The 27,066-nt window shown below is 45.8% G+C and overlaps 1 protein-coding gene across 2 annotated transcripts in view; it reads right to left on the reverse strand.

Annotated features, from left to right (window-relative positions):
* Positions 1 to 27,066, reverse strand: part of GRID1 (glutamate ionotropic receptor delta type subunit 1) — a 689,685-nt gene that overhangs the window by 198,215 nt on the left and 464,404 nt on the right. For both annotated transcript variants that reach the window (XM_027962365.3, XM_042241196.1), the window contains exons 7-8: positions 17,849 to 18,010; positions 16,116 to 16,235 (exon numbers count right to left, since the gene is read on the reverse strand). In XM_027962365.3, the coding sequence (XP_027818166.2) occupies positions 16,116 to 16,235; positions 17,849 to 18,010 (282 nt within the window). The remainder of the gene's footprint in view (positions 1 to 16,115; positions 16,236 to 17,848; positions 18,011 to 27,066) is intronic.

Raw genomic sequence — 27,066 nt, forward strand, 5'->3', positions numbered from 1 at the left:
TCCTGCCCTCAGTTTTTCCCAGCATCAGGGGCTTTTCCAATGAGTCAGCTCTTTGCATCAGGTGGCCAGAGTATTGGAGCTTCAGCTTTAGCATCAGTCCTTCAAATGAATATTCAGGGTTGATTTTCTTTAGGATTGACTGGTTTGATCTCCTTGCAGTCCAAGGCACTCACAAGAGTCTTCCTCAAGACCACAGTTTGAAAGCATCAGTTCTTCGGCACTCAGCCTTCTTTCTGGTCCAACTCACACATCCATACATGACTACTGGAAAAACCATAGTTCTGACTAGACAGACCTTTGTCAGCAAGTAATGTCCCTGCTTTTTAATATGCTGTCTAGGTTTGTCATAGCTTTTCCTGCAAGGAGAAAGCATCTTTTAATTTCATGGTTGCAGTCACCTCTGCAGTGATTTTGGAACCCAAGAAAATAAAATCTGCCACTGTTTCCACTGTTTCCCCATCTATTTCCCATGAAGTGATGGGACCAGATGCCATGATCTTTGTTTTTTGAATGTTGAGTTTTAAGCCAGCTTATTCACTGTCCTCTTTCACCTTCATCAAGAGGCTCTTTAGTTCCTCTTCACTTTCTGCCATAAGGGTGGTGTCATCTGCATATCTGAGGTTATTGATATTTCTCCCAGCAATCTTGAGTCCAGCTTGTGCTTCATCCAGCCAGGCATTCTGCATGTAAGTTAAATAAGCAGTGTGACAATATACATCCTTGACGTACTCCTTTCCCAATTTGGAACCAGTCCATTATTCCATATTCAGTTCTAACTGTTACTTCTTGACCTGCAAACAGGTTTCTCAGGAGGTAGGTATGGTGGTCTGGTACTCCAGACCTCTTTAAGAATTTTCCACAGTTTGTTGTGATCCACACAGTGGAACTTCCCGTGATAAAATAACCAAACAATCTATTAAAATGTATAAAATAACTGCTTTCAGGCCTTTCTGTATCCACCAGTATAAGACTACATTTGAGATCATGAAAAAAACATGAGAGGAACCCAACAGTCACACTAGATCGTCTTGCCTGAAGACATTTTTCAATCCATTTTACATGGATATCAAACAAAATCACGGATTAGCAGTGTCAGTAGGTGGAGGAAACAGTTTGTGGTACCAAGGAGAGACAAATTTGTGAAGCATGTTAACAGAGAGGAAGAGCTACACTGCAAAAGGACAAAATATCTCTGTAAGAACTGCATGCGTGTTCTTGGATGACTCCTGGGATACGTATCCAGCTCACACAGAATCTACAAGGATGTGATGGACTTGCTAGAAGCACAGAGAAATAAGAAGGAATTTCAGAGTCTCAGAATGCTGGAGATACATTACATTTTAAGCTCAGCTAACAATAAGACTCTGATGCTGGGAGGGATTCAGGGCAGGAGGAGAAGGGGACGACAGAGGATGAGATGGCTGGATGGCATCACCGACTCGATGGACGTGAGTCTGAGTGAACTCTGGGAGTTGGTGATGGACAGGGAGGCCTGCTGCGCTGCAATTCATGGGGTCGCAAAGAGTCAGACACGACTGAGCGACTGAACTGAACTGAACTGAACTGTACAATAAATATCTTGATGAATCTCATCACTTTCAGTTAAGACCCCAGAAAGCTGTATCCTCAGTGTAAGAATTCTATTTTAAGAGTGAGAGAAGCAGCTATTCTTACACTACTATGAAAGAGATAACTAATGAGAACCTAATTGCAGGACAGGGAGCTCTACTCAAGGCTCTGTGGCGACAAAGAAGGGATATATGTATCTGTGGACCTGATGCACTTTGCTTTACAGCAGAAACTAACACGACATCGTAAAGCAACTAAGTTCCAATAAAAGCCAAAAAAAAAAAAAAAAGTAGAGTGAAGGAACAACTCATCAAAGAAAGACAACATAAGTCAGGCCTTTAAACATATCTCCCACAATGTAGGTGGAGAGATTCCTTACAAATCACAACTTACCAAAACTGACTCGAGAAATAACACAGAACCTAAATACACATACTATTGCATGTATACACGTGATCAACATTACTTTGCTTCACTAAGGAATCTCCCAAATGTTTCAGAATGAAGTTATACCCATGCTATCAACGGTTTCAGAAATAAAAACAAGGGAACAGTTTCTATCTCATTTTAAGAACCTCAACCCTCAAAAACCTTGATACTGAAACCTAACAAGGACATTACTACATAGGATAATTACAACATAAAAACATAAAGAAATTATCACAAAATATCAGCAGATTGAATGTGGTGATGCATAACAAGGATAAGGGATTATGACCTAGCAGGGCTTATTTGAACAATGGAAAATTGCTCAACTTTCAAAAATCAATGAGTGTGAAACTTTTTGAATGAGATGGTGTCGACTCAGTTCTCCCTGCTCCTCCCTAAGTACAACATGAGTGCTAAGTCACTTCAGTTGTGTCCGACACTTTGTAACCCTATGGACCATAACCTACCAGGCTCCATGGGATTCTCCAGGCAAGAATACTGGAGTGGGTTCCCATACCCTCCTGCAGGGAATCTTCCTAATCCGGGATCAAACCTGTGTCTCTTAGGTCTCCTGCATTGGTAGGCAGGTTCATTACCACTGGTGCCACCTGGGAAGTGCTGGTACAACTATACATCCTGGAAATAATGCCACAGGCCACCAAAAGATAAATCTGAAAGGGGCAAACTAGCCAAAGAAAGGAGGAATGTCAGTGACAGAACACCCTATGGTCCTCAACCAAGAAAAGCAAGTGGAGCCCAGAACTGGAAACTCCGATCCAGCAACAGAAGGCGGTCCTCCCAGGCTCATTCTTCACCCAGCCAGCCCAGGAGCATTGGTAAGGGAGATCCATCAAGAACCCACCTGGCAACAAAGGAGTTGCCCAGTCTGGAAACTACCCCCCTTCCATACCAGCCTGAGCCTCTCCTGGGCCCCCACAGTTTATCAGGCAGCTGGGCGGCACAGGGAAAGGGGCCTCGCTACACTCTTACGGCCGAGGCATTCCTTTTGTCGCTGTGGGTACAGCTCTGTTCCCTTACAGACAGACACTGAGGCAGGTAGGCAGGACCAACGAGGGAGATTCTACCACAGCAAGTGTGCAGTCCAGGAAACCTCTTTTGCCCCAGAGCCCTGAGAATGCCCTCCATCACTAAGAGCCGTGGGTGGCCTTAGCAAGGTGCATCCTGCCACAACCTGAGCTCCACCAGCGGAGTGCTCTCCATCCCCCAGAAGCATGGTCTGGCCTCAGGTGCCCAGCCTGGGAAATGCTCCTCATCTTCACAGGCCAGAGGTTCTTTTCCTCAGAAAGAAGTACCAGGTGGGGTCCATCCTGGAGAAACCCCTTCACCTTCCCCAGGAAGCATGAAGAGGGAGCAATAGGAGCCCAATGGTGCCAGGTAAACCCAGCAGATCAAATCAGCAGCACACAGTAGCAGCAACTCCCAGGCAGAGCAGTGGTTAAGAATCTGCCTGCCAATGTAGGAGACGTAAGAAATGTGGGTTTGATCCCTGGGTCAGGAAGATGGAACAGGAAATGGCAACCCACACTCCAGTGTTCTTGCTTGGAGAACTCCTTGGACAGAGGAGCCTAGCGGGCTGTAGTCCATGGAGTCACAAAGAGTCAGACATGACTGAGCACAGCCACACAGCTTAAAATTAAGTAGTCACTGTAAGCACAGCTGACAAAAATAGGCCAGACATGTATGCTTAAACTAAACAGGGTAAATCCCTACTAAAACAAAAGACTTAAATAGAACACAGTCCCCTAAGATAATTACCATGATGCAATGAAAAAGAACATATCCTATCAAGGACCAGGAAAATCACAACTCAGATTTAAAGGAAGACAAGCAACTGATGCTAAGACCAAGATAATCAGATGTCAGAATTATCTGACGAAGATTTTAAGTTTCATCATAAAACTGCTTCAACAAGAAATTACAAAATCTCTTAAAATGAGTGAAAAAATAGACAATCTCAGCAAAGAAAAAAAAATATAAAATAGATATAAACAAAACATCAGAAATAAGAACAACAGAAAGAGCAAAAATATGAGTATATACAGTAGACCGACCTCCACATAAGTTTTTACATGTCATATTTGATGACTGAAACAGAAAATATAATACTATCTGACACTCAAGACAATTACATTTAAAAGTGAAGAAAATAAAGAAACTCAAATGAAAGCAAGATTTCCATATGTCACTCAAAATGGTAAAATGTTGACCAGCAGACTGATGTCACACATGTATACTGTAATACCCAGCGGAAACACACACACACACCTGCGAACTGAGGAACTCTGACAGTAAATTAGATTCGTGGGCTATATCAGTGTCTACTATTGAAAGAAGCATACAAGGTATATTTGATCTCAGGATCTCTCTGCATTATTTATTACAATCGAATGTGAATCTACGTTAATCCCAAAATAAAAGTTTAACTTAGAAAAAGAATATTATGAAAAGGAGAAATTAGGAGGTAACCATCTTTCCAAATACTGGAGCATATTATGAAATAAAAATATTTAAACATGAAGGTCTAGTGCTTATGTAAAGAAGAGAATTAACAAGCTACCATTAAAAGGAAAAAATAAACCAATGGAATTTACTGCATTAACAGGAAAAAGTAAAAATATAATTATCTCAATAGATGTAAAAGAGACTTTTACTAAATGTAAAAATGCTTTTGACTAATACCCTCTTTCACAAAGCTGTTAGGAAGCTAGAATTCAAGGGGATTTTCTCAACCTGAAAAATGAACACAAAAATATGTGGTAAACGAAATGGTACATTATAAAAAGTTATCCTCTGAGATTAAGAACCAGATGCGCATACCCACTATCATTACATCTATTCAACTTGAATTAATGACCCTAAGTAGTGCAATAAGTAAAAGAGAAAGGAATAAGATACATAAAAATTTAAGAGGAAAAAAAACTATCATTTTTCATAGATGATGTGATTGTGTTTATAGAAAAATCTTAAAGAATCTTCAGGTAAACTATTAGAATAAATCAATGACTAGAGTTCACTAGAGACAAGTTTCATATATAAATCAACTATATTTCTATATATGCACAATAACACATAGGAAAATAAATCTAAGTATATTCCCTGGTAGCTCAGTCGGTAAAGAATCTGGCTGCAGTGCAGGAGACCTGGGTTCTATCCCTGGATTGGGAAGATCCCCTGGAGAAGGAAATAGCAACCCACTTCAGTGTCCTTGCCTGGAAAATCTCAGGGATAGAGAGGAGCCTGGTGGACTGCAGTCCATGGAGTCACAAAGAGTTGGGACGACTGAGTGACTAACACTTACTTACTTACACTTACATACCATATATAAGATTACTATAAATGTCAATATCTGAGGGCAAAAATCAAACAAAAGTCACGCATGATCTCTACAGTGACAGCTACAAAACTGTGTTGAGGGAAATCAGAGACCTAAATAAATTCAGGGGATACCATGTCCATGAGTTAGATTAGTCAATATTGGTAAGATGTTAAGTCTCCCTAAGTTGATCTAGGGTCCATGCAATTTCAATTGAAATGCTAAATTTATAAAAAAGTGAAAAGGGCCCAAAACAACCAAATATATCTCGGAAAAAAAGAGAAAGAGCTAGAGAACTTACACTACCAGAATTCAAGAGCTATTATAAAACTATGCTCATTACAATGGTGTAATATTGCACACAGAGATAGATAGCTAAATGGATGGAAAGGAAGGCCCAAAAGGTGATCTACAACACACAGTGGCCAGACTTATGAGAAAGGTAGTATGGCAAGCCAGTAACAAAACAGTTTACTTTTTTTTGATAAATGGTATCGGGTTAATAGGCTGTTTAGTTTGTTCACTTGTTTTTTATATACCTGGCCTCCAAACTCATGCCACAAGCAAATATCAATTCCCGATGTAATGCAGGTGTGAATATGAACTGCGGAACCAGAATAGATTTAGAATAAAATTTAGGATAATATCTTCATATTCTTAGATAAATAGTTCTTCAATAACACACCACATGTAATAACCAAATAGAAAGAAAGCTAAATTGGGTAAACTAAACTACATTAAAATTAGAAATTTCTGTTCATCAAGAGACATCATTAAGAGCATCAAAAAGGCAAGCTACAGAGTAGGAGAGAACGCCAGTGCATATACTTATAAATGATACATATTTGGTTCTCCTACAAATCACTGAGAAAAGGCTGAAAACCAAGTCAAAAAATGCATGAAAGACAAACAGACACCTCACAATGGAGATATCCAAATGATCAATAAATATAGGAAAAGGTGATCCACATTCTTCATAATTATGGAAATAAAATTACCACACTGAGAAACCATTACCCACTCCCCAATAATGGCTAACATGTAACCGACTGACAATCCATATTCGTTCACTGAGGGTTAGTGAAGCAGTAACTGGAACTCTTAGGAACCACTGACAGGAGTACAAACTGGTACCAGCGCTTTAGAAAAGTTTAGCAGTGTTTATTAGTCATACACACATCCGTGGACCTAGTAACTCCACTCTGAGGTATATACACAACAAAAAGACAGACATATGTTCCCCCGAAGGATGTATCTAAGAGTGTCTATAGCAGAATTATTGCATTCTCAGTCACTTCAGTCATGTCCGACTACTTACAACCCCATGGACTATAGCCCTCCAGATTCCTCTGTCCATGGAATTATCCAGTCAAGAATACTGGACTGGGTTGCCATTTCCTTTTCCAGGGGATCTTCCCAAACCAAGAACTGAACCTTCATCTCTCTCTTATATCTCCCACATTAGTGCCACCTGGGACGCCTACAGCAGTATTACTGGAAACAGACAAAATCTGGAAGCAACTCAAGTGTACTCAATAATAGAATAAACAAAGTATGAAACAGTCACGAAAGGAATATGATTTGTCAATAGGTATTAATCATATATTTTATTTTCTATATTTCTGGTGCTTTGATACCTGGGCCGCTGCTACCCCTGGAGAGAGTCCCTTCCAGGGTTAGCCAATTTCTATAACAGTAAATGACTGTCCTGCACTTGTGTATTTATATGCAAATTAACCAATCCAGAGCCCACATCTCCCAACCACCTCCTCTGTGGACCTCTTACACTCTCAGCTACTATCCCCCTGCTCTAATCATCCTAGGACAAGATATTTGACAACTAGGAGCAAGCTCCACACCCTGGAGCCTGCTGAAATTATTCAAGCTAGCCAATCCTAAGCCTGCTTACCTTGCTTTGCCGATCCCTTCCTACACAAACCACAATAAAGGCTCGTGCTCACATTTCCCCTCCTCCTTCTGCCTCCTGACTCAGCCTGGTGCTTCCCCATGTGGCCTTGAATGGTATGCCTCCTCCTCTTGGGAACTGTAATAAACTATCTTTTCAGTGGCAGGCATCTCCTGACCTGTTGGCATCACCATACATAAATAATAATAAAACCTACATTTCTAAAAACACAATAGAATGAATGAACCAAAACTATGTACATCAATAATAGTAAATCTCACAATGTGATGGTGAGCCAAAGAAGGCAGTTATAAAAGAGGTCAGTGTGTTGGTCGTCAATGTTCCCACCGATGAGTGTAATGACCGGAAGGGGGCACGAGAGGGAGACCTCTGGGGGCACTGGTGATGTTCTGTTTCTTGTTCTAGGTGTTGATTGCATGGGTGTGTTCTATAAATTCACTGTGATTTACTCATGATTTAGGCATTTTTCTGTATGAGTGTTACACTTCAGTTTACACGAGAAAAACAACTAGGATTCAGTCAAAACTATATTCAAATAAAATAGAGAACATTCCAAAACTGGAAAGAGTATAAATAAATTATCTAACACCTCACATAATAAGTTTAAAAATTAACAATGAAAATGAATAGGAAACAGCTGGGAGACAAGAAGGAAAAACAAACAAGTTAATTAGAGTAACATAAAATGCAACAAAATTGATTAAACAAATTAGAACTAGTTCTTTGAAGCAATCAGTAAAAAAAATTCCATCTAGTCTAATTAAAAAATAAAAGCAGCAGCACAAAAATACAACAGTATCAATGAAAAGAAATATATTTCAACAGGTAGGTATTTTTAAATTATTTGTAAATATTATATCAAGCTTTAATGAAACATGTGAAAATGCCAGTGTTTTATAAGATTTTCTATAAAACAGGTTTCTAAAAATGACTTGAGGAAATACAGAAAGCAGAAAAGAAATGTTTCAAGATATCAAAGTAATAGCTCCAACATCAACACCCAGCTCAGATAATTTTAATTTTTTTCCAACTTTCAAGAGCTCTGTCCATACAAGGGCAAAAGAATGAGCAATTTCTTATATATGTCATGAAGAGAGTACATCCTAATACAGGTTAAATACAAGCAACTGAGAGAGAAATTACTGATCAAGGTCGCATTTGCATTAGGTGGAAAACTTCAAGCGCAGTAACAAAAAAGCAAAAAAACCACTATAAAAATTAGGAAGCCAAGGCCAACTGCTGGGAAAGTTCTTCTCATTTATAAAATGGAGACACACAGAAGAGAATACCCTCTTCTTCCCTGTGTAGCTGTCTTTCTGGGCATGGCAGTTGGAATTGCCACAGCCATCCTAAAACTATGAGGGAAGCTCAGACTCCGCCCTGTGGACAGCAAGAAGAAAGATGAAAAAGACCAGAGCCTTTGATCTTGGCATTGAATGTCTGAAGTGGCCAACCCTGGAGTCCAGTCCTCTTTTCATGTGAGATAATGTCTCCCTTATTGTTTAATCCACTCAAGGTGAGCATTGTTACTTTCAGACAAGTACATTTTAATAATATACAAAGATGAATTACATTTAGGCAGAGGGGAAAAAAAAGAGAGAGAGAGAAAAGAGTCTAAGAATTTTTTTTTTTAAAAAACCACTGAGGAAACATGTAAAATTTAGTAAAGCATAGGATAAATATGATGTCCTAGTCTGTGGGGAAAGAAAGGATCACTGAATAAGTGATAGAAGGAGCCAGTACTAAAAAAGGTAAAAATGTGAAATGCACGATAAACCATAACAGTATAATTTATCCCAAATCAATCCCATGTGGCAGGCTCCACGGAAATAAAATTGAACCATAAAAATACTAAAAGAAAGTATGGGTTAATAGTATCTACTTTGCAAACTGGGTACGGCTTTCTTAAAAAAATGCAAGCACATACATTTTTAAATGTCCCTAAGTGAAAATATTTTCTTAACTCAAAAGCAAACAATATATGGGAACAAAATATTTGACATAAATAATTGTCAATTCTCATATGAAAGAAAGATTATATGAGTTAACAAAAAAAATTTAAATTTGATATTAAAAAAGCAAAGGACCTGAGGTATAATTTATAAAATGTGAAATGTATATGACCAATGATTACATTTTAAATGTATAATCTCCTAAAATGCAAATGTAGTAACATTATTTTTTCATAATGTTACCAAATTAGCAAGCATGTTTTAATATATCATTCAATTTTTGAGTATAGGATATAACAGAGACTTCCACATATTACTGATGTTTGTGTAAATTATTAAACCTTTCCATAATCAATTTTAAAATATGTATCAAGAACATCAAGAAACCTAAAATTATTATCCTTCACTCAACTTCTACTTACTAAAAAAATTTAAAGAAATATAGCTATAATAAAAGTATATGTATTTTGGATATTTGTCACAACACTATTCTACAAGAATATGGTGAAAATGCCTAAAGATTCATCATATGGGAAGATAAAATTAATGATGGCTCCCTGTAAGTTGAGTAATGTGTTTCCATTAAAAAATCATCATTGTAAAGAATAAAGAAGTGAGAAAATACTCCCAAGACAGCATTAAGTGAAGAAGTCAGGATATAAAATTTATGTGCAATAAATAACTATCTAATAAATATACATATTACTATCTCTATCTGTATGTACAGGGTGATGGAAAAAAGAAATATATATGTATATAAGGAAAATGTACCAGAAATGCTAACAGTATTTCTTGGTTCAGAGTTTATAGCTGACTTTTATATTCCTCTTTTCATTTATCTGTATTTTCTAAACCTTCTACCCTAAATGAGCATGTATCGATGCTATCTCCAAAACGAAGTGATGTCACTTAAAATGAAATATTTAATTGTATCTTTCCCTTTATTCAGAAGCAGCAGCAGTGATTGTTTTGGTTCTCAGCTCCATCAAAGGTGGTTCTGCACAAGGGTTTGGAACGGTTGACATTTTACTTGGGAAACACGCTGCAAGAATGCTAATCCATGAAGAGGGTGAAGTTTATTTGTCTTCAGTAATTCACTGTGCACTGTCGGAGTCTCTATTAGAACAGCTTAACAGACGGTGAACAATTCTCAAGCTGGATCCTCCCAGCCCTACCGCCACCCACCACCCCTTCCCCATTATGAATCCTGGTACTGGCTTCAGGAGCCACTGGTACTGGCCCCCGGTACTGGCTTCAGGAGCCACTGGGTAAAGGATTCCACCTAAGAGGCAGTGCCTACTTCATTACCAGGACGCTCCTGTCTGCTGGCTGCTGCCTTGTTCGCCTGGCCTCGCTGCTTAGAACTCCTGAACCCGGAGACTGTGGGACACTTACACGGTGCAGCAGAGCCGGGTAAGAATGTTAACGACGCACTTCCAAGCCCAGGGAGGGCTGGGGTCCTGCGGTGTGACAATCACTACACGATGAGCAATTATTACCTTGTGAATTATCAGCAGCCACAAGGCCCTCCCGGGGACATGACATCAAGAGAGGCGTTTGATTCCTGTCCAAAGCCAGCTTTTATGAAGAATCAAAATTGGCAGAGAAGACAGGAAAATGTCTGAAACTAGTGAAGGAGAATGAAGCCCTCCCGTCTCCCTGGATAGCTGCTGGAACAGGGGAGCTAAGCCAAGGACATTGGTGGAGCTTCATGTCAGCAGCCTCTAGATCAATGGGAAGGGACAATGAGGCCCTAGTGCTGGCTGGGAGGAGGGGAGGTGGTCAGAAGCAGGAGGATGAAGTGGACGGTGAGCTCAGGGAGGTGGGGGAGTCACATAAGTATATTATCCTAACGCCAGAAAGGATAGTCCAGGCCCTTTGCCACGTATCTCCCAACCCTCACTCCAGGAAACTTGCCTTCCAGCCCTAGCACAGCCACCTGCTTATGGATACCACCTAACTGAGTTTTTCCAGGCTCTGGGCCTCAGTTTCTCAAGCAGAGCTGCACAGAACATCATGGAGAGGCTGGGGATCAGAGAGACTGTTAACATGAAGCTGAACTCCAAACCACTGCATGTCCACTTCCACGACTGTCTAATATATTTGGGATACAGTAAGATACTGCTGCAACAGATTTTCTAGGACTAGAGAAAAGCAGGAAAACCACCGAGCTAAAAATTCTTTCTTAGTCTCTTGGTTTTAACTCAATTCTACTCTATGGAAAGGAGTTTTTAAAAAAAAAAAAAAAAAGCCTTTTTCTCTCTCTCCTCACACCAGGGTGTCCTTTGTCCTGGAATGTCAATGCATAAAGCAAACCCACAGTCTTTCCAGATGCTTTCCACCCACTTCCCCACCCTCCTGCCCAAGGAGACAGGCTAACCTCCACTGAGCTAGTGAATTAGGTGGATGGTGCCCATGGGAAATGAGGTTCAAAGGGCCTTCAGGAAGCTGGCAATTTTCCCAGAGTTTTCACTGTACCAGGGACCCATGTTAGTGGAACAGAATGATTTCCCCACAACAGAATCTTCAAGACAGAGAAGGGCAGATATCCTCAGCAATCACATCATGAACAAAATGTTTCTGCTAAGCTGTAGCTCATGTTACACTCCAAGCAAGCCATGCCTCTGGAGCAGAAGTTTTCCTTCTTCCATTCACTACATCAAAACAGTCCTGAAAACAAAATCTCATCAGAGCTAAAGCCCCCAGCTCCCTCTCAGTTCTTGGTCTGGATAAGAAGTGGACATCTCTCCCCAGACATGGGAGGGGAGCTGAGCACTGCTCACCATGCAGAGCCCTGTCTCTGGCCTCAGGCTTTGATACACAGGTGGAGAGAGGAGCTGCCATACAGGGTACTTCCAGGCAGAAAGCCAGGCCTCTCTGGGCCTCTCTGCTCTTGTGGGATCCGGGATAGAATGCTCAGGGAAGGTCTAAAGCTCCAGTCACCCGAAGCTGATGCAGAGTTCTCACTGCCAAGTGCTGCACCAGGGTCATTACACGGGCCGACCCCTCTATTCAACCAAGAGGTTCCTATTGTCTGCACCTTTCATCTGAGAAAATGAAAGTTCAAAAAGAGGAAGTGGCTGCAAAGCTCAGGAGAAGCAGAGCCAGGAGTGTCACAAAGGCCCACAAGTCAGGGAGACACACACGTGTGATGCGTCTTTGTCCACAGCAGGTGCTCGGTGGCCCCTCCTAGGCTCCCTCTTGTCCTGTGCTTTAAACAGCTTTCCCTGTCCCCACCTTTGAAAACTTTCCTACAGGCTGTCTTCACCAGTCCCATCCCAGCTCCCGTCATGCGCTGAGGACATCTGCATGGACAACTCCAGGGGACCCTCCTTTGGAGATTTCCATCTGAACAAAGAAAGCCAACTGGATATTTGTAAGGCTCCATTAGGAACAAGCCTCGACCCCCAGGACAAATGTCAAGCCGAGTCCTGTGGGAGCTAGATGTGACTTTCCAACAAAGCCTGGCCCTGGTGAGGTTGCCTGGTAATCACCCATGCCAGACAGCTCAAAGCAGAACACAAAGATTATTAATGTTTTGTCTGCAGTTACACAGCGAGCGGGTGACATAGACCTTTGATTTTGCCATACTGCACTCCTTCAGCAAGAACGCACTTCCTGGATGAGATAATTTAATTAGTATTTGTCCAGCACCCTGCAGTGAAAGGCGATCACCCACTCCTTTCATCTTCTGAAGGGGCTAAGTAAGATACAGTCTCTGGATGCCACTTACTCTAAAATGTCCGGGTGACTCACCCTTCCCGAGAGTTCCCTGCAGGGTATTTACTTTAAGAAAACATCCATTTGCTCCTTAATTTAAACAGTTCCTCTTGATTTAAATCTTAAAGAAACTACTTGATTAGTGTGTGTGTGTTTACTGCTGTTGTTTTTCCATATAAACAGATAGATGGATATATGATATATTCATATATTAAGATACGATATATTCATATGTTGAGATATATAATGTCTTTTCGGGGAACCCTGACCCTTCCCCACCATGAGCGCATCCTGTGATCAGTCCTCTATCCACTCTTACTAGCCACAGAGAGATACAGTTGAGGGGACCTCCTCTGAGATCAGGATTACTGATCTCTGCACTGTCTTTGTATCCCTCTAAACCCTTCCCCTCTCATCTGCTGCCCACCCTAAACTTTATTTTCGGGTTGCCCCAATTTCCCAGCCCTATCCCTCCCAGCCCCACCTTCTACCAGGAACCACAACTCAGCTTTGTCTTTAAATGCTAACCTAGATGTGTGCCACTCGTCCCAACGCTTCCTCCTTGCTTCCTCCTGAAACCTCCCAGACCTTGCTTTAAGGCACCCTGGGCCTAAATAACAAACATTTGCTATGGTAAATCCCATTCCCTGCTTTCCAGATAACTTCTCCTTAACAGAGATAAGCTGCCAGGCAGACAGATAACAACGGGGATATGCAGTTATTAAGGGCAGATTTTAAAATGACAAAAGGATACATTTAAAAATAAAGCCCACTTGAAAATCAGCTTCCCTTCCAACTCAATCACATTCAGACCTCCTGCTCCGCAGCTCCTCATACCGAGAGATTCCAGCTCCCATTGGCTTCAGGGTATTGGAGGAGCGTTGCCATGGCAACACGGAAGGCCCAGACACCTGAAATGGGAAGTGGAAGACACAGTATCTCTCCCTCTCTCAGACACCTGGAGTGGCCAGCATGACCCCAGTCAGCTGCCTAAGTCGAGGCAGGGAGCCCTACTGCTAACATTTCCACCCGCTGGTGGGATCTTGGGGTTAGAGCTGAGCTAAAGAAAAGGGATGCGTACCAAGCCTCTTTAGTCGTGCCTGACTCTTAGCGACACCACAGATTGTAGCCCACCAGGTTCCTCTGTCCTTGGGATTCTCCAGGCAAGAATACTGGAATAGGTTACTGTGCCCTCCGCCAGGGGATCTTCCCAACCCAGGGATTGAACCTGCGTCTCTTATTTATCCTGCACTAGGCAAATGGGTTCTTTACCACTAGCACTATCTGGGAAACCCCTCCAAAAGGGGATGGGGGTGGGGCAGCAAAGAAGCCAGCAGGCAGGGCGTGGTTATCTAGGAGCTCAGAGGGACATCTGGGGATGAAGGCAAGGACCATGGCAAAAATGAATGGTCACCAAGGCAGGCAACTCCTTTCATACCAGAGTAACTGAAAGGGTTCCCTGGTCCTGGTTTCCCCGTGCCAGGTAGGAGTCCCAGCACAAGCCAGTTTCTATTGTGGCTATCTATGAATATCCGGACCGACACTGACCATCCATCCCCAGGCTCCCAACCACCAACTCTCATGGCTTGGGGCAACCCTAAAAGACAGCGCAGGTCATCTTTGACAGTGCAAGCCACACTCTGGCTTTCCAAGGCTCCACACCGCAGTCACCAACCCCCTCTCTGATGCCACAAACAATCCTCTGAGCTCCCCCATGTCATCGTCACCATTGCCTCACAATCACTTTTTGAACTTCCTATTACTTGACCAACTCATGACTCTACTTTCTACTGAATGGGCTGAAAGTCCCCCATCTGCACATCACACATGGACACCCAGGCATCCCAGCTTCTCCCTAGCAAGCCAGTCCTCCTCCCCACAGTCTAACTGATGAGGGTTCCCATCGTGCTTTCTAGCTCTCACACTGTCCATGACTTCACAGGTGTGTCCTTCCATGGAGTCCTCAAGGAGCACAAGTAGAGAATGCCTTCCCAGATTCTCAGGACTCCAGCGTCACGGAAGCCCTTCCCGCCGCTCTGTTGCCCCCAGTCGTGCTCTCTGTCAGAGGTTTATCCCACGTATTGAGAGTTCACCATGCCCTTCATCTCCAGGAGACTGTCATTAGTAGGTATGTCTTCCTCTCAAATGTATAGAAACGTGTGTGTGTGTGTGTGTGTGTGTGTGTGTGTGTGACTTCAGGAGCCTCTGCCTGAGTCTGTGCCAATCAGCTTATGCTTTCGTGATTATACTGAGCCCTGTGATCCCTTTACATCACGGATGCTCCCATCTCTGGCTCCAACAAGACAACAAGTGGTCCTCCTGTGCAGGCCATTTCTGGGAGAGCATCACTGAACAGCCAGCAACTGCCCTTCCCTGCACCCCTCCCCCACTGGCCCCACACTGGCTCATAAGGACCTCATCTGAGGTCCCTTGCTGAATCACTGTTCCACCCCCCACCCCCCACCCCAGCTTGCCACACTGACCTCTAGGCCCCAACTTCTTGTTAGAATCTTGACTTCACAGGCCTCCCTTTCAACTTGGAAGTTCCAACTCTGGGTAAAGGCCACCTTGCCGGACCTCAGCCCTGAAAATGCACCCCCCATGGCGGGGGGAGGACGAGACGATGTATCACTGAAAGGAGTCCTCAGGGCTGCCACTCACCTCAGCACCGAGTCAAAACCAGCCAAAGCCCACCATGAACTCTGCGGCTCACCTGTCTCTCACTTATGTCTCCAACGGGGGCCAGCACTGTCTGCTTCTCACCCTCCATGGGGCTCATTTTCTACTTTTGGCTTTGCCTCACTCTTGGATTGGGGGACACTCTCTAGCCATAACCTCTGCCTCCTGCCCCAGTAACAATCACACCTGTCCTCGCATTTGGGATGATTTCAGCCACTCCAGGAAAATGCATCACCCCTTCTGGTCTCACCCAGGACCACAAGGCGGGTCCTTCAGGCCCAAGCAATAGGACCCATCGGCACCAGCGGTCCCTGCTGCACTCAGAGACAGCATTGGTATCACTTTGGAGCCTCCTCCCCACCACGCCCCATAAACACCAGCATCAACAGCAGCAGCCACAGAGAGAGACCGGAGAGGGGACTGCTGTGCTGGTCACCATCAGCTCGGAACACAGGCCCAACACAGGGCAGCAGGGGGAGAGGGAGGTGGGCACGCCAAGGCTTACCTTCCGCATGTCTTTACCAAAGGTCTCACTGTAGGTCGTGCCAAGGATTTCAAACTGCACGTAGGGATTCGAGCTGTCTTCCCGAAACTCCATCACACCTGTGAGGCCAGTGATGTGGCCCTGCAGGAGAGAAGGAAAAACCACGGGAGGATAGTCAAATGTGGATGGAATCCCAAAGGCAAGGAAGAAAGAGGAAGTGGTTGCCAAGAGGGAGACAGTCACGGTCTGGGTGGCAATGGACACCCTGCAGTAAGAGCAGAGAGGCTGCCGGTCCTGGGGCCTCCAAGCAGGACCAACACTTCCTAGGCCATTGCTCACAAGCAACGCTCCCCAGCTTTGCCCATCATTCATGCCGTTAATATGATTACAGCATCTGCTCTGTGCCACACACGTGCCGGGCCTGAGATTACAGAAAGACAGCTTTCGTCCCCACCCTCCTGGAGTTTACGGTCTTCCACTGCAACCAGCTCCAGGGGCTCACCTTAGCCTGAGCCAAGGAAGGCCAAGGTCAGTGAGAGCCATCTCAGGCATGTGGTGGGAAGTGGCAGGACAGTGAGTGTGAACATTAAAACCAGCTCAGATCCTGGCTTTGCCACCTTGGGCAAGTCATCTCCCATCTCCCAGCTTCAGCCTGCAACTAAGCCCACATCACAGAGCCTGCAGGGACCAAAGGAGAGAATGTGTACAAAGCGTGGTGTCTGGTAGAGACCAGATGCGGGGGTGCACCGGCCCTCAACCTCTCTCTGGCAGTTCCATGAGGCTCTGGAGGAGCAGGGGGCAAAAGGGTTGAGTGAGCCTGGGCTGAACCCTCTTCTTCCTTCAAGCCTGGGGTGAGGGGTTCTCAAGCCAGCCTTGATCTCCCACAGACTGTGAGCTGGGAGAGTTCCAGACAGTGAGCTGGCCCCAGGGGGGCCCCTGCTCAGACCTGGGCTCAGCAGATTCAAACCAGTATCAGACTACATTCACTGCTATCAAAACCATGCAGAATTTATTGTGACTAGGACTTCTGGCACTATAGATTTCCCTAAATGTCCTTTTGAAGCCTCTCAAAGCCAATTCACTCTAACAAGCCTTGTGTGGATTACCCAGTTCACTTCAATCTAGTCTTTTGATGGATTTAATGTCACACCTAAGCCTATAGGACACACAGATGTCCTACATGCTGAGGTGTGACAGAATCCACGAAGTCACAGGTATGTCGATGCACACGCAGGCGTGCACACACAGACACGCACAGGCACTGCCAACTGAGACAAACTCTCCCGGGGACAGTGGCAGCCTGCACAGTGGGTATCTGGCAGACGTGAGAGAGCCAGGTTCCTTCACTACTTTTCTTACTTGTGATCTTGGACAAGTTACATAACCTCTCTGCAGTCTGATCACCTTAGATAAAATGGACATGATAAGACATATTATTAATGGACTCAATGGACATGAATGTGAGCAAACTCCAGGAGATAGTGAAGGACAGGGAAGCCTGGTGTGCTGCAGTCCATGGGATCGCAAAGAGTCAGACACGACTTAGCCACTGAACAACAAATAACACATATCCCTGAATCCCAGCTCACCAGCCCTCAAACACTGGGACAGAAAGAGGGGCCAGGGGAAAGGCCTGGGAGGGGCCTGGCTGGGTGAGCACAGAAACAGCTCAGCTCCCCAGAAGAGGCAGAGAGTGGGGACGTGAGGAGGGGCCTGTCTTTTGCCTTGGCCAGGAGGTTACCCCTTGCACACACCTTTTTGATTGTGTCTAGCATAGACCTCCCTCCATTCCACGGCTTGGTGGACTTGCGGATGCAGTTGAGGCTTGCCATGCTGTGCCACTTCCGGTCCTCCAGCTTCCTGTGGAAGGCGTTGGCCAGCATCAGGACACTGTCATACAGGTAGAGGTTGGAGATCTGCAAAGACAGACATGCAATGCATTTGGCGCACTCCCAGGGATGGAGAGAGACCATAGAGGGCTGGGGTGACCCTGGGTGCCAACACTGAGAAGTGAGGCCCGACAGCTAGGCCATGATCCTCTGGCTTCCAGGTGGCCATTCAAGCACCCAGCTGGAGTCTTCAGTAGAATCAGACCTGGTCCTGCTTCAGGAACTAAAGGGGGAGGTGGATCCATATATCAGTGGAACCAGGGTGATCAGAACCATGGCTGAGTCTTGGACACAGCTCTGTGGAAGACTGGAGGGGCCATCCCACTCAGGTATAACAAAGGATGGAGAGAAGGATGGGCAGAAAGCTCGGCCTAGAAGGATTAGGGTAACGGGTGGGGAGCATTGTAGGGAGGGCACCATAGTAGCAGAGGCATGAAGGTGCAAGGAAGCCGGGCCACATGGGGCAGGTTCCACCAGCATTTTTGGCAAAGGATGAGATAGTAAAGATTTTATACTTTGTGGGCCTTATAGTCTCTTCTGAAACTGCTCAACCCTGCTATTCTAGTAGGAAAGCAGCCACAAATGATACCGTGATTTCTATGCAATGAGTCAGAAAAGCCCAAGTGAACTTTTTGGCCAAACCAATACATAAACAGAGGATGTGCCAATAAAACTATACTTAGAAAATAGACAGTGAGCCACAGTTTGCTGACCCCTGAGTTGGAGAGACTAAAGACAGTTCAATACGTCTGCATCAAAGGGACAGCAGGGAGGCAGGGATCAAGGACGGAGCCACGCAGAGCCTTGTGAGCCATGCAGAAGAGGAAAACATAGGTGGATCAGGATCTGTGCCCGAAATCAGATCTGTGCCTTAGAATGATCACTCTGGTCCCTGGACCTCCACGGGGGGTGGTGTGGTGGCCTGAGTGACACTGGCAGCCTCTGTGAGGGTCCAGAGGTCACGGAGCCTGCTCTGCAGTGATGTCACTGCCAGCCAGGGGATGCACTTGGAAGTTGCTGCTGTGAGCATCTGAGAACTGCTCCTCAGCTTAGCTGTGCACAGTACAGCTGGATCTTACAGGAGAAACAGCCCATCTCAGAACTCTCGAGATCATGACAATGAGGGAGAATTCATAATAACAGTGAGCAGAGTGGCCCCACAGCAGTGAGAGGCAGGGGTAGAACCAGTCTGGGAACCCTCCTGACCGTGAGTAAGACCCTGAGGTGCATGAGCCTGGACTCCAGAGGTCACAGGAGCCCTCGGTGGGGAGGAGGTCAGCCCTGCTTTGTCACCACCCTACCCTAGCCCTCTCTGCTCCTCCAAGGGTTGACATGGAGCATGAAGGGAGGTGACAAAGTAACGTCCATCCCGGGTCAGATTTGTGACCCCTCAGGGTAACTGTTGTACAAACAACCATTAGCCAAAGTGGGTCAAGGGGATGGCTCTCTGCACACCTCACCAGCAAGGTGTCTGCTAAAAATATTCCAGGAAAACAAAATCACTGGATATAAATAGGAGAATACGTTGGCCTCACAGGACTCCTGGGAAGATCAAATGAGATCCTAGGGCTCTGGGAAGCATGCCTGCTGTCCCCCACCACTCCCCAGTATGTCCCTCACACTCTCAACATCTCTGAGCCTCCTTCTCAGCCTGCAATCCCCTTCTTCCCACATCGTAGGCAGGATATTCCCAAAGCAGAGGCCCGGACAGGAACCTGGGTGTGGGGAACTGTCCTCTGCAACTGAAATCAGATGTGGCCCAAGGGAGCTGGTCTAGGTCATCATATACACCTGCTCCATCGTGCCTCTTCTCTCTTTCCCCCTTTCATGCTCATCTCCCAGGGTCACCTCTGCGATGACATGTCTGAGAAGAGCTGACCCCTTCCTCCATGGATGTCCCTGTGCTTGACCATTCCTGCACTGCCCTGTTCCATCTGCCTTCAACCCTCAGCCTTGTAGTGGGCACAGGGATGTATGCCACAAAGGCCTGCATACCTGACATCTCTCCATCCTGTAAGTGTGAGAAGTAGGGCAAAGACCTCCCTGGTGGTCCAGGGGTTAAGAATCTGCCTGCCAGTACAGGGAGCACAGGTCCGATCCCTGGTCCAGGAAAATCCCATATGCCTCGGAGCCACTAAGCCCATACACCGAAATTACTAACGCCCAAGAGCCTAGAGTACATGCTCCACAAGCAGAGAAGCCACTGCAAAGAGAAGCCCCCGTGCCCTACTCAAGGCTACTAGAGAAAGCCAACGCAAAGCAACAAAGATCCAGGGCAGCCAAAATAAATCAGTAAATAAAGTAACAAAAAGAAGTAGATGGCGGATGGCATGAGTGTGCTGTTATAACCAACTGCTGACTGAAATATAACCTCAGGCTGTAGGGAGGCAGGCAAGTCAGTGCCAGGTGACCTTTGTGGGGGCCTTGCACTACACAGCTGCTTACTTGACAGCAGAGAAAGGTCACTCCCACCACCAAGAATTCACCCCCTGTCCTGAAGCGAACACCAGGACAGAACACCATCTCCTCCCTCTTGATGCCTAGGAGCACAGCCTTGATGAGAAATATTAACCCACTCCCTGCTTTTGTCAGCCCCCATCCCTCAGGAGTCCCTACAACTGCAAAATTATTCTGATATGTCTCCTGCCCCTCTGAAATACAAACCAATAATGGAAATGTTCTAAGAGTATGTAAGCCACTTAGAGTTGCTTTGGTGTTATTTTTTATTTGCTTTTTTTTTATAAAGGATATCTCAAAGCTGAGAGTCCTTGATGATGTGAAGATTTCTCTTCTCAAGACATTTATGGATCTCCCAGCCACCCACTCACAGCCAACGCTATTCACATAGCTGGCACCCTCTGACCCACATCCCCACCTATACACACACTCGCACAGACACACACATACACACACACACACAGGGCCACTCCTCCCCTGCAGTGGCCCAGTGTACTTCTAGTCACAATAAATTAAGGTACTTAATTACATAAGTGATTTATCCAATACAAATATATGAATGCAGAAAGGCCTGCCATGAAGAGGAAAACAACAGGATGTGACTCAGAAAGGCCAAAGGAAGAATAGGCTTGAGCAATGCTCTTTTCCAGGTTTAGGTATTGATATTTCCACTATCTCTGGAACCCAACACCAACCAAAGTACATGGTTGGTACTTGAAGTATGCTTGATGGATGGATGCATGTAGATGAACGGGTATGTGGAGGTGGGTAGGGAAGATGGGTGGATAGATAGATGAATGGATGGATGGATCTCTACTAATTGATCTTGGTTCACAAAAAGATAAAATGTAGAAAACAGCAGGAAAAAGAGATTTTTATGCCCCCAACTTTGACTTGAGCGGAGTCATGCTTTATTCAAACAAAAATGTGTTTCTCGTTTATATTTGCTCAGAGTGTCTTCTGGCTCCTCACCTGTCGCTGTTTCCGTCTTCTCCTCTCTCTTCTGCCCCGTCTCCTACAAGGTGCTGTCTCAATACTTCTCCCCGCTTTGGGCAGAAGCTAACACTTCAGTACTTATCTGTGGCTTCATGGTCATCTCAGCAACCTCAGCATCCTAACTTGGGTGACTGTCTAGGTTCACTAGTGGGTATACAAGGGAGGGTTGTCAGGAGAAGGCACTTTTAGGGAAACAAAGATCAAGAACAGTAGAAAGGCTGCCTCTCCATGGGGCTCCCTCCAGATCCTGACAAACATAAAAGAAACCTTTCCTCGGGGTAGGTGGGTGAAGACCAGTGTGCTAATGTCCCAGATTGGTGAAGCCAGGTCCCTGAGTCAAAAGGAAAGATCTAGAGAGACAGAAGCTCCCAGCTTCACTGACTCTCACTCAATGCTTGTCTTGAGGAGCAAACAGCCTGAGCTGGTGCTACAGGTTGCAGGGTCAGAGAAAGGGGCCTGGCCTGAAGGAGTCCTTGCCTCTCTCTCTCATGTCTCAGGTGAGGCCCAGCACAGAGTTCTCTAGCAAAAGACAAACAAGCAGCTACCATCACCTCATTCCTCTGAGAGTGGGAGCCCAGGACTCTGGCTATCCTAAGAGCACTGCAGCCCGGAAATGACAAAAGACTGTAAAAGCATTTCAGGTGAGAGCTGACTTGACAAGCTAAAGAGAGGCCAGAGTGTCTGGGCCAAGGGCATGGCAGAGGAAAGACCCGGATGCACAGCAGAAGACCTGGAACTGGGTCAAAGAGGCCAGATGGAGGAAAGTCAGAGGCAGACAAGAGCCAGAGCTGGAAGAGGAACCTGAGGCTTTCCTGGGAGCCTATGGCCTCCTTTCTAAGTGTACACACAGCTGCAAGGGGCCTGGCTTGTTTGGTGAGCCCACTGAGAGATGCACGCTGGGGTCCTCTTTTGTGTCATACAGCAGAACTGTCACTCAACTATTGTGCAGCTTAGCCCAGGGCCTGGGTTGACCTGGGCCAGCTCTGCTCACTGCTCAACACCCAGCAGGGACAGGAGCCCATAGATATAGCATGTGCTTGATAAATGCTCAAAGTACGGGTGAATTGAATCTCCTCTTCCTCTCACTCGCAAGGTGATGCTGAACAAGTCATCTAAAGTTCTAGCCTTGAGGTTTCCCTCGTGGTCCAGTAGTTAAGATGCTGTGCTTTTACTGTAGGGGACACAGGTTTGTTTCCTGATGGAGGAACCAAGATCCTGCATGCTGTACAATGCAGCCAAAAAAAATAGACAAGAACAATTTTAAAAAGCTCTAGCCTTATCTTGATTACAATAACATACAGTATGTTCAGCGTCCCTGGAGAGGAGCAGTGGGTGGTTTTGATTATAACCCTGGTGCCAAGTAGCCAAGTATCATCCCAAGCTCTCTGAATTTAGTTTTATTTTTGGAGGGAACAGGGACAGAAAGGAATAGGAGAAACAAAGGACCCAGGCAGGCTCCTGACTTCAATGCGGGTCAGCAGAGAGCCTGTCAACCAGGGGTGTCCCCGGTGGCCAGGGCCCAGTGTGAGTCTGTCACACAGAAGCGTGGAGGCTCTTGTGAAAAGAAACTTTGATCTGCCAACACCACTCGCCTCTGCTCCAATGCCCCTTGGCCTGAAAGCTTTTCAAGGGCAAGCAGGGGTCATACATGGCTCCTGCAGCTTCAGGGTCAAAAGACTGAGCAGGGATCAGCCCTGGGTATCAGGACCAGCACAGAAAGCTGCTCACCTGGGTGTATGTCCCTGGCTTCCTCCTGGCCCAGCAGCAAGGTCACAGCAGCCATGGGGCCCTGGCTTTTAGGTCTGCATGTCCTAAGGTGTTGCAGGGCTGCCCTTTGAGGAAAAGGCCACTTCTCTGCTCTCGGGGTGCGTTATAAAAGCTGCCAATATAGGAAGGCCCGGAGTGAGGGCCTGCACAATACCCTGACCCAGGTTCCTGAAAGGGAGACGGCTTGGCGTGCTTTTAGGCCTGACATTTGCACTGCAGGGCTGGCTCAGCCACGAGAGTCCAGGGCACAGCCAGTCCTGCGCTAAGACCCCCCCAGGTGTGCAGGGGGGAGTAAGCGACACGTGGGAGGCGGCGAGAGCTACAACAGGCACGTCAGCAGCCCCACACCCGCGGGAGGCGCCACGCCCTGCGCCGTCACCAGCCGCCCATTCCCTGCCGGGCGCAGGAGTTTCACCCCTGCGGGTGCTTCCTAACATCCTTTCTACATGGTCACCTCCCGCAGCCTCCACATAGTTCAAATGCCCTTATTTCTCCCCAGGGATAGGGCAATTCCCGGTTACCTGGCCTCCAGCTTCCACCCTGCACTGAGTTGTCATTCCCATAGGCACGTTCTGCCCTGTCATATCCCCGAGGGCCACCCACCCTGGCCTCCGTTCCCTGGCACTGCTCTCCTCGCTAATTGATTTCCCAGTACTTCTTGCCTCAGACACACTAGACTCAGCCCCTGCCTTCCTTGGCTTCTGGGCCTTGACACATGACATTCTCTATAACTGGAAAGTGTTACTAAATGGAGATTAAAATTCCTGATTTGTTTGGAGTTTGTGAGAATCAGAGAGACAACATTTGTGAAATGTCTAACATAGGAACTGGCATATAATAAGTGCTTAAAGTGTGTCTGCGGAATTAATGGATGTTGAATGAATAGTTTTAAATTGGTTCTTAGGAAGAAACAAAGAGATGTCAAAGTGTTTGCAAAGAGGATGCCTCTTAGAATTAAAGTGATCAAGAATAGAAGCCACACTGTGAAAGGGAATAGGACCTCTGTATGGATACATTCCACGTGGAACTGTCCATCTGTAATCTGAATCTGGGTTATATGCTTCCATGGGATGGGGGCATCCTGGCAACGCTTGTCTTTCTAAAGTCAGTCCCCTATGTAAGAGGCAGGTCCTCAGATGGGAAACAAGGAAGGTGAGGTCACATCCATAGGAGACATAAGAGAGAATTCAGCTATGAGTTCCTGACTGGACTTCAGCTTTTAAGAAACCCAGGTAGACATTCCTGGCTTCTAGATAATTAAAGACCAATCACACGAAACCAACTGAGGACCAGGAATGGAAAGATGGATTTTTTTTCTAAGAGTTAACACCAAGAATCCCCATTACATCAGTAACTATATTTTATTTAAGAAAATACCTTGTGTCAGCAGGAGCAAAGGCTACCAGTAAAATTGTTAAATTGATCTTCATGAGAAAATAAGAATTTATTTTGGAGTCAAGACCCAGTTAGGGGATAGGAAAGGGAGGGTAGCAAGATGCAGAGAAAGGATGAAGCACAGGATGGGGGGAATGGGGCAGCAGAGGAGCAATCGTATCTCACCGGGGAAGACTTAGAACCTGAGAAGCTGTTTGTGCAGCTACAATGCAAAAGTCCCACTCCAAGGCCCACCATATGTGACACCATCTCTGAGATTGAGATGTGTTGTCTTGTTGAAACCAGAAAAGGCTCTGATTTCCCATCTGGGTTGGTACTAGATGCGGTAGCAGCAGTCCCATCAGAAGCCCAGGTGATTTGTTTACTTACTTACTGAGTCCCTAGAAGCAGTACGAGGGTCAGCAGTAATGGAAACAGAGCCCCCCTTCCCCTGCCCCACTCCCATGAAATGTCCTGAGCTCTCCAGCAGAGCCATACACATTTGGTTCTATCTGACTCTCAGCAGGCTGAGCCCTGTGTACATCCCCATCAGAGTGGAAGGGAGAGGCCCCCAAGGATGACGATGGCTCTGCTAGGGCGCCAGCTGTCTGCCCTCCCAGAGCTCCATACGCATTTCTCCACAGTATATCAGAATTTAGGCAAATCATATTAGATTGCTCCAGCCTTGCCTCCCTTATACTCAGGGGCCCAGGGAGGTGCTGGGCATTCACATTATCAAGGTACAAGTCATCCTGGAAGGCATGGGAAGATGGATGGAAGGCGAGGGTCACAGCCATGTGAGCCAGCTGCATCTCATCAGCAGACCACTATCTGCCCAACACCAAAGCTGGCAATGTGGGAAATGTTTTCATTAAGAAAGGCTGCATTTCCTCCAGCTTTCCAAAGAGGCTGGTTTTCTCTTGCCTCCATCATTAATCAAGCAAAGTGGACTGTGTAGAGAGACCTCACAGAGGCAAACAGCAGGAACTGACCTCTGATCAGATCCTCAGACAGGCTCTGTCCATCCAGCACACTCAGACCAGCAGAGGGTCCCACTGGGAGGACAAGCCGATGCCCAGATGTCACAGCTCGAGAAATCCATCTCCAGGTGCAACCTCTCTGCCAACCTGCTGCCAGCCCACCCGTCCCGAGAGGGGAAGCCACATCCAGGACTGAGGAGGGAACAGATGGTGGCAGAGGGCAGAGAGTCGGGGGAGCTCTCCTCATGTTGAATCCAAGATGCAAGGAGGGTGGAGCGTTGAGGGTCATTTGCTCTACCCAAGGCTCTCTGGCCTCCAGCTGTTCATATAGCCACCCGTGGCCAGGACGGCAATCAGCTGTAGCCGAGGGGACCACCTGTGCACCTGTGTCTGAGAAAGGCATGGATCCATGCTGGCCACGACATGTTCCATCTGGGTCTTTAGGGTGAAATAAACCAGAGAAAATGACAAGATGTCCAAAGGAACTCTGGTATGAAGAGGTTCGGTGCTGCTTCAGAGGAAAGGCTTCTATAGGCAGGTTGACAAGAAACTTGTAAGCTTGGGACAAGTGTGCAGAAAGCCTTAAAGAAATAGAGATGCAAGAGGTGGTGTGGGGAGTGGGGTCAAAATGCTGTAACAAGTTGAAAGAGGGAGCAATGATTCCATCTATTAAGCCATCTTACGATTTTAAAATTCACAAAGAAGAGAAATCCCAACCTAATGGAGCATTTTATGACAACACCACTTTAGCTCCTACAGCCTCATTCAAGGTTTGGGCTCCACAGTGACCAGACAACACAGCTTCTATCATTTACCTGTCCCGCTTTGGAAACACATTTGAATAGAAGTGGAGTAAGAATGTGACAATTCATTTGTTAGGTTAATTGCAGCCCTGAAGTCATCAGGCAATGCAGTCCTAAAGACCAAGGATGGTTCAGATGCTGCTCTGAGCAAGGCTGCCCATAAAATCCGAGCAAAGCCTCAGGGGTTCTTAGGGTCTTGTCATTTTTATCACAGACAACCCCTAAACAAACCTGTTGAGAAAATAAGAATGAGAAGCACCCAAATAAGACAGTGCTTTGTAGGGAAAAATAAACAACAGCACTGCCCGTTGCAAAAGCAGTGCCTTTGGAGCCAATAGAAGCCACTTACTTAGGTACTTTTCTTCCAAAAGATGTTCTCTTTACTAAATAGGAACCAAATTGATTTGCTATAATAGTGCCTGGTTGGCTTTGCAGCACAAAAAGCCCTGACCACAGGCCTAATAGAATAAGATGGAGCTTCTGAGGTCAGCTCAGTGCAGAAGCAGAGAGATGGATGATCTTGCAAAAATTCCCTGCTTTTGATGGCCTTCTTGAAAACTTCTAACCCAGAATTATCATCCCAAGAGAAGCTGTCTGGGGGGAAAACTAAAGATGGACTTGAGAGCTCCATTTCCAAAAGAATTTTCATTAATTCCATCAAGACAAAGTTAATAATCCATGACATCAGTGTTGTATTTCCCCCCTC

Source organism: Ovis aries, chromosome 25 (genome assembly GCF_016772045.2).
Source record: "Ovis aries strain OAR_USU_Benz2616 breed Rambouillet chromosome 25, ARS-UI_Ramb_v3.0, whole genome shotgun sequence".
NCBI classification, from domain to species: Eukaryota; Metazoa; Chordata; class Mammalia; order Artiodactyla; family Bovidae; genus Ovis; species Ovis aries.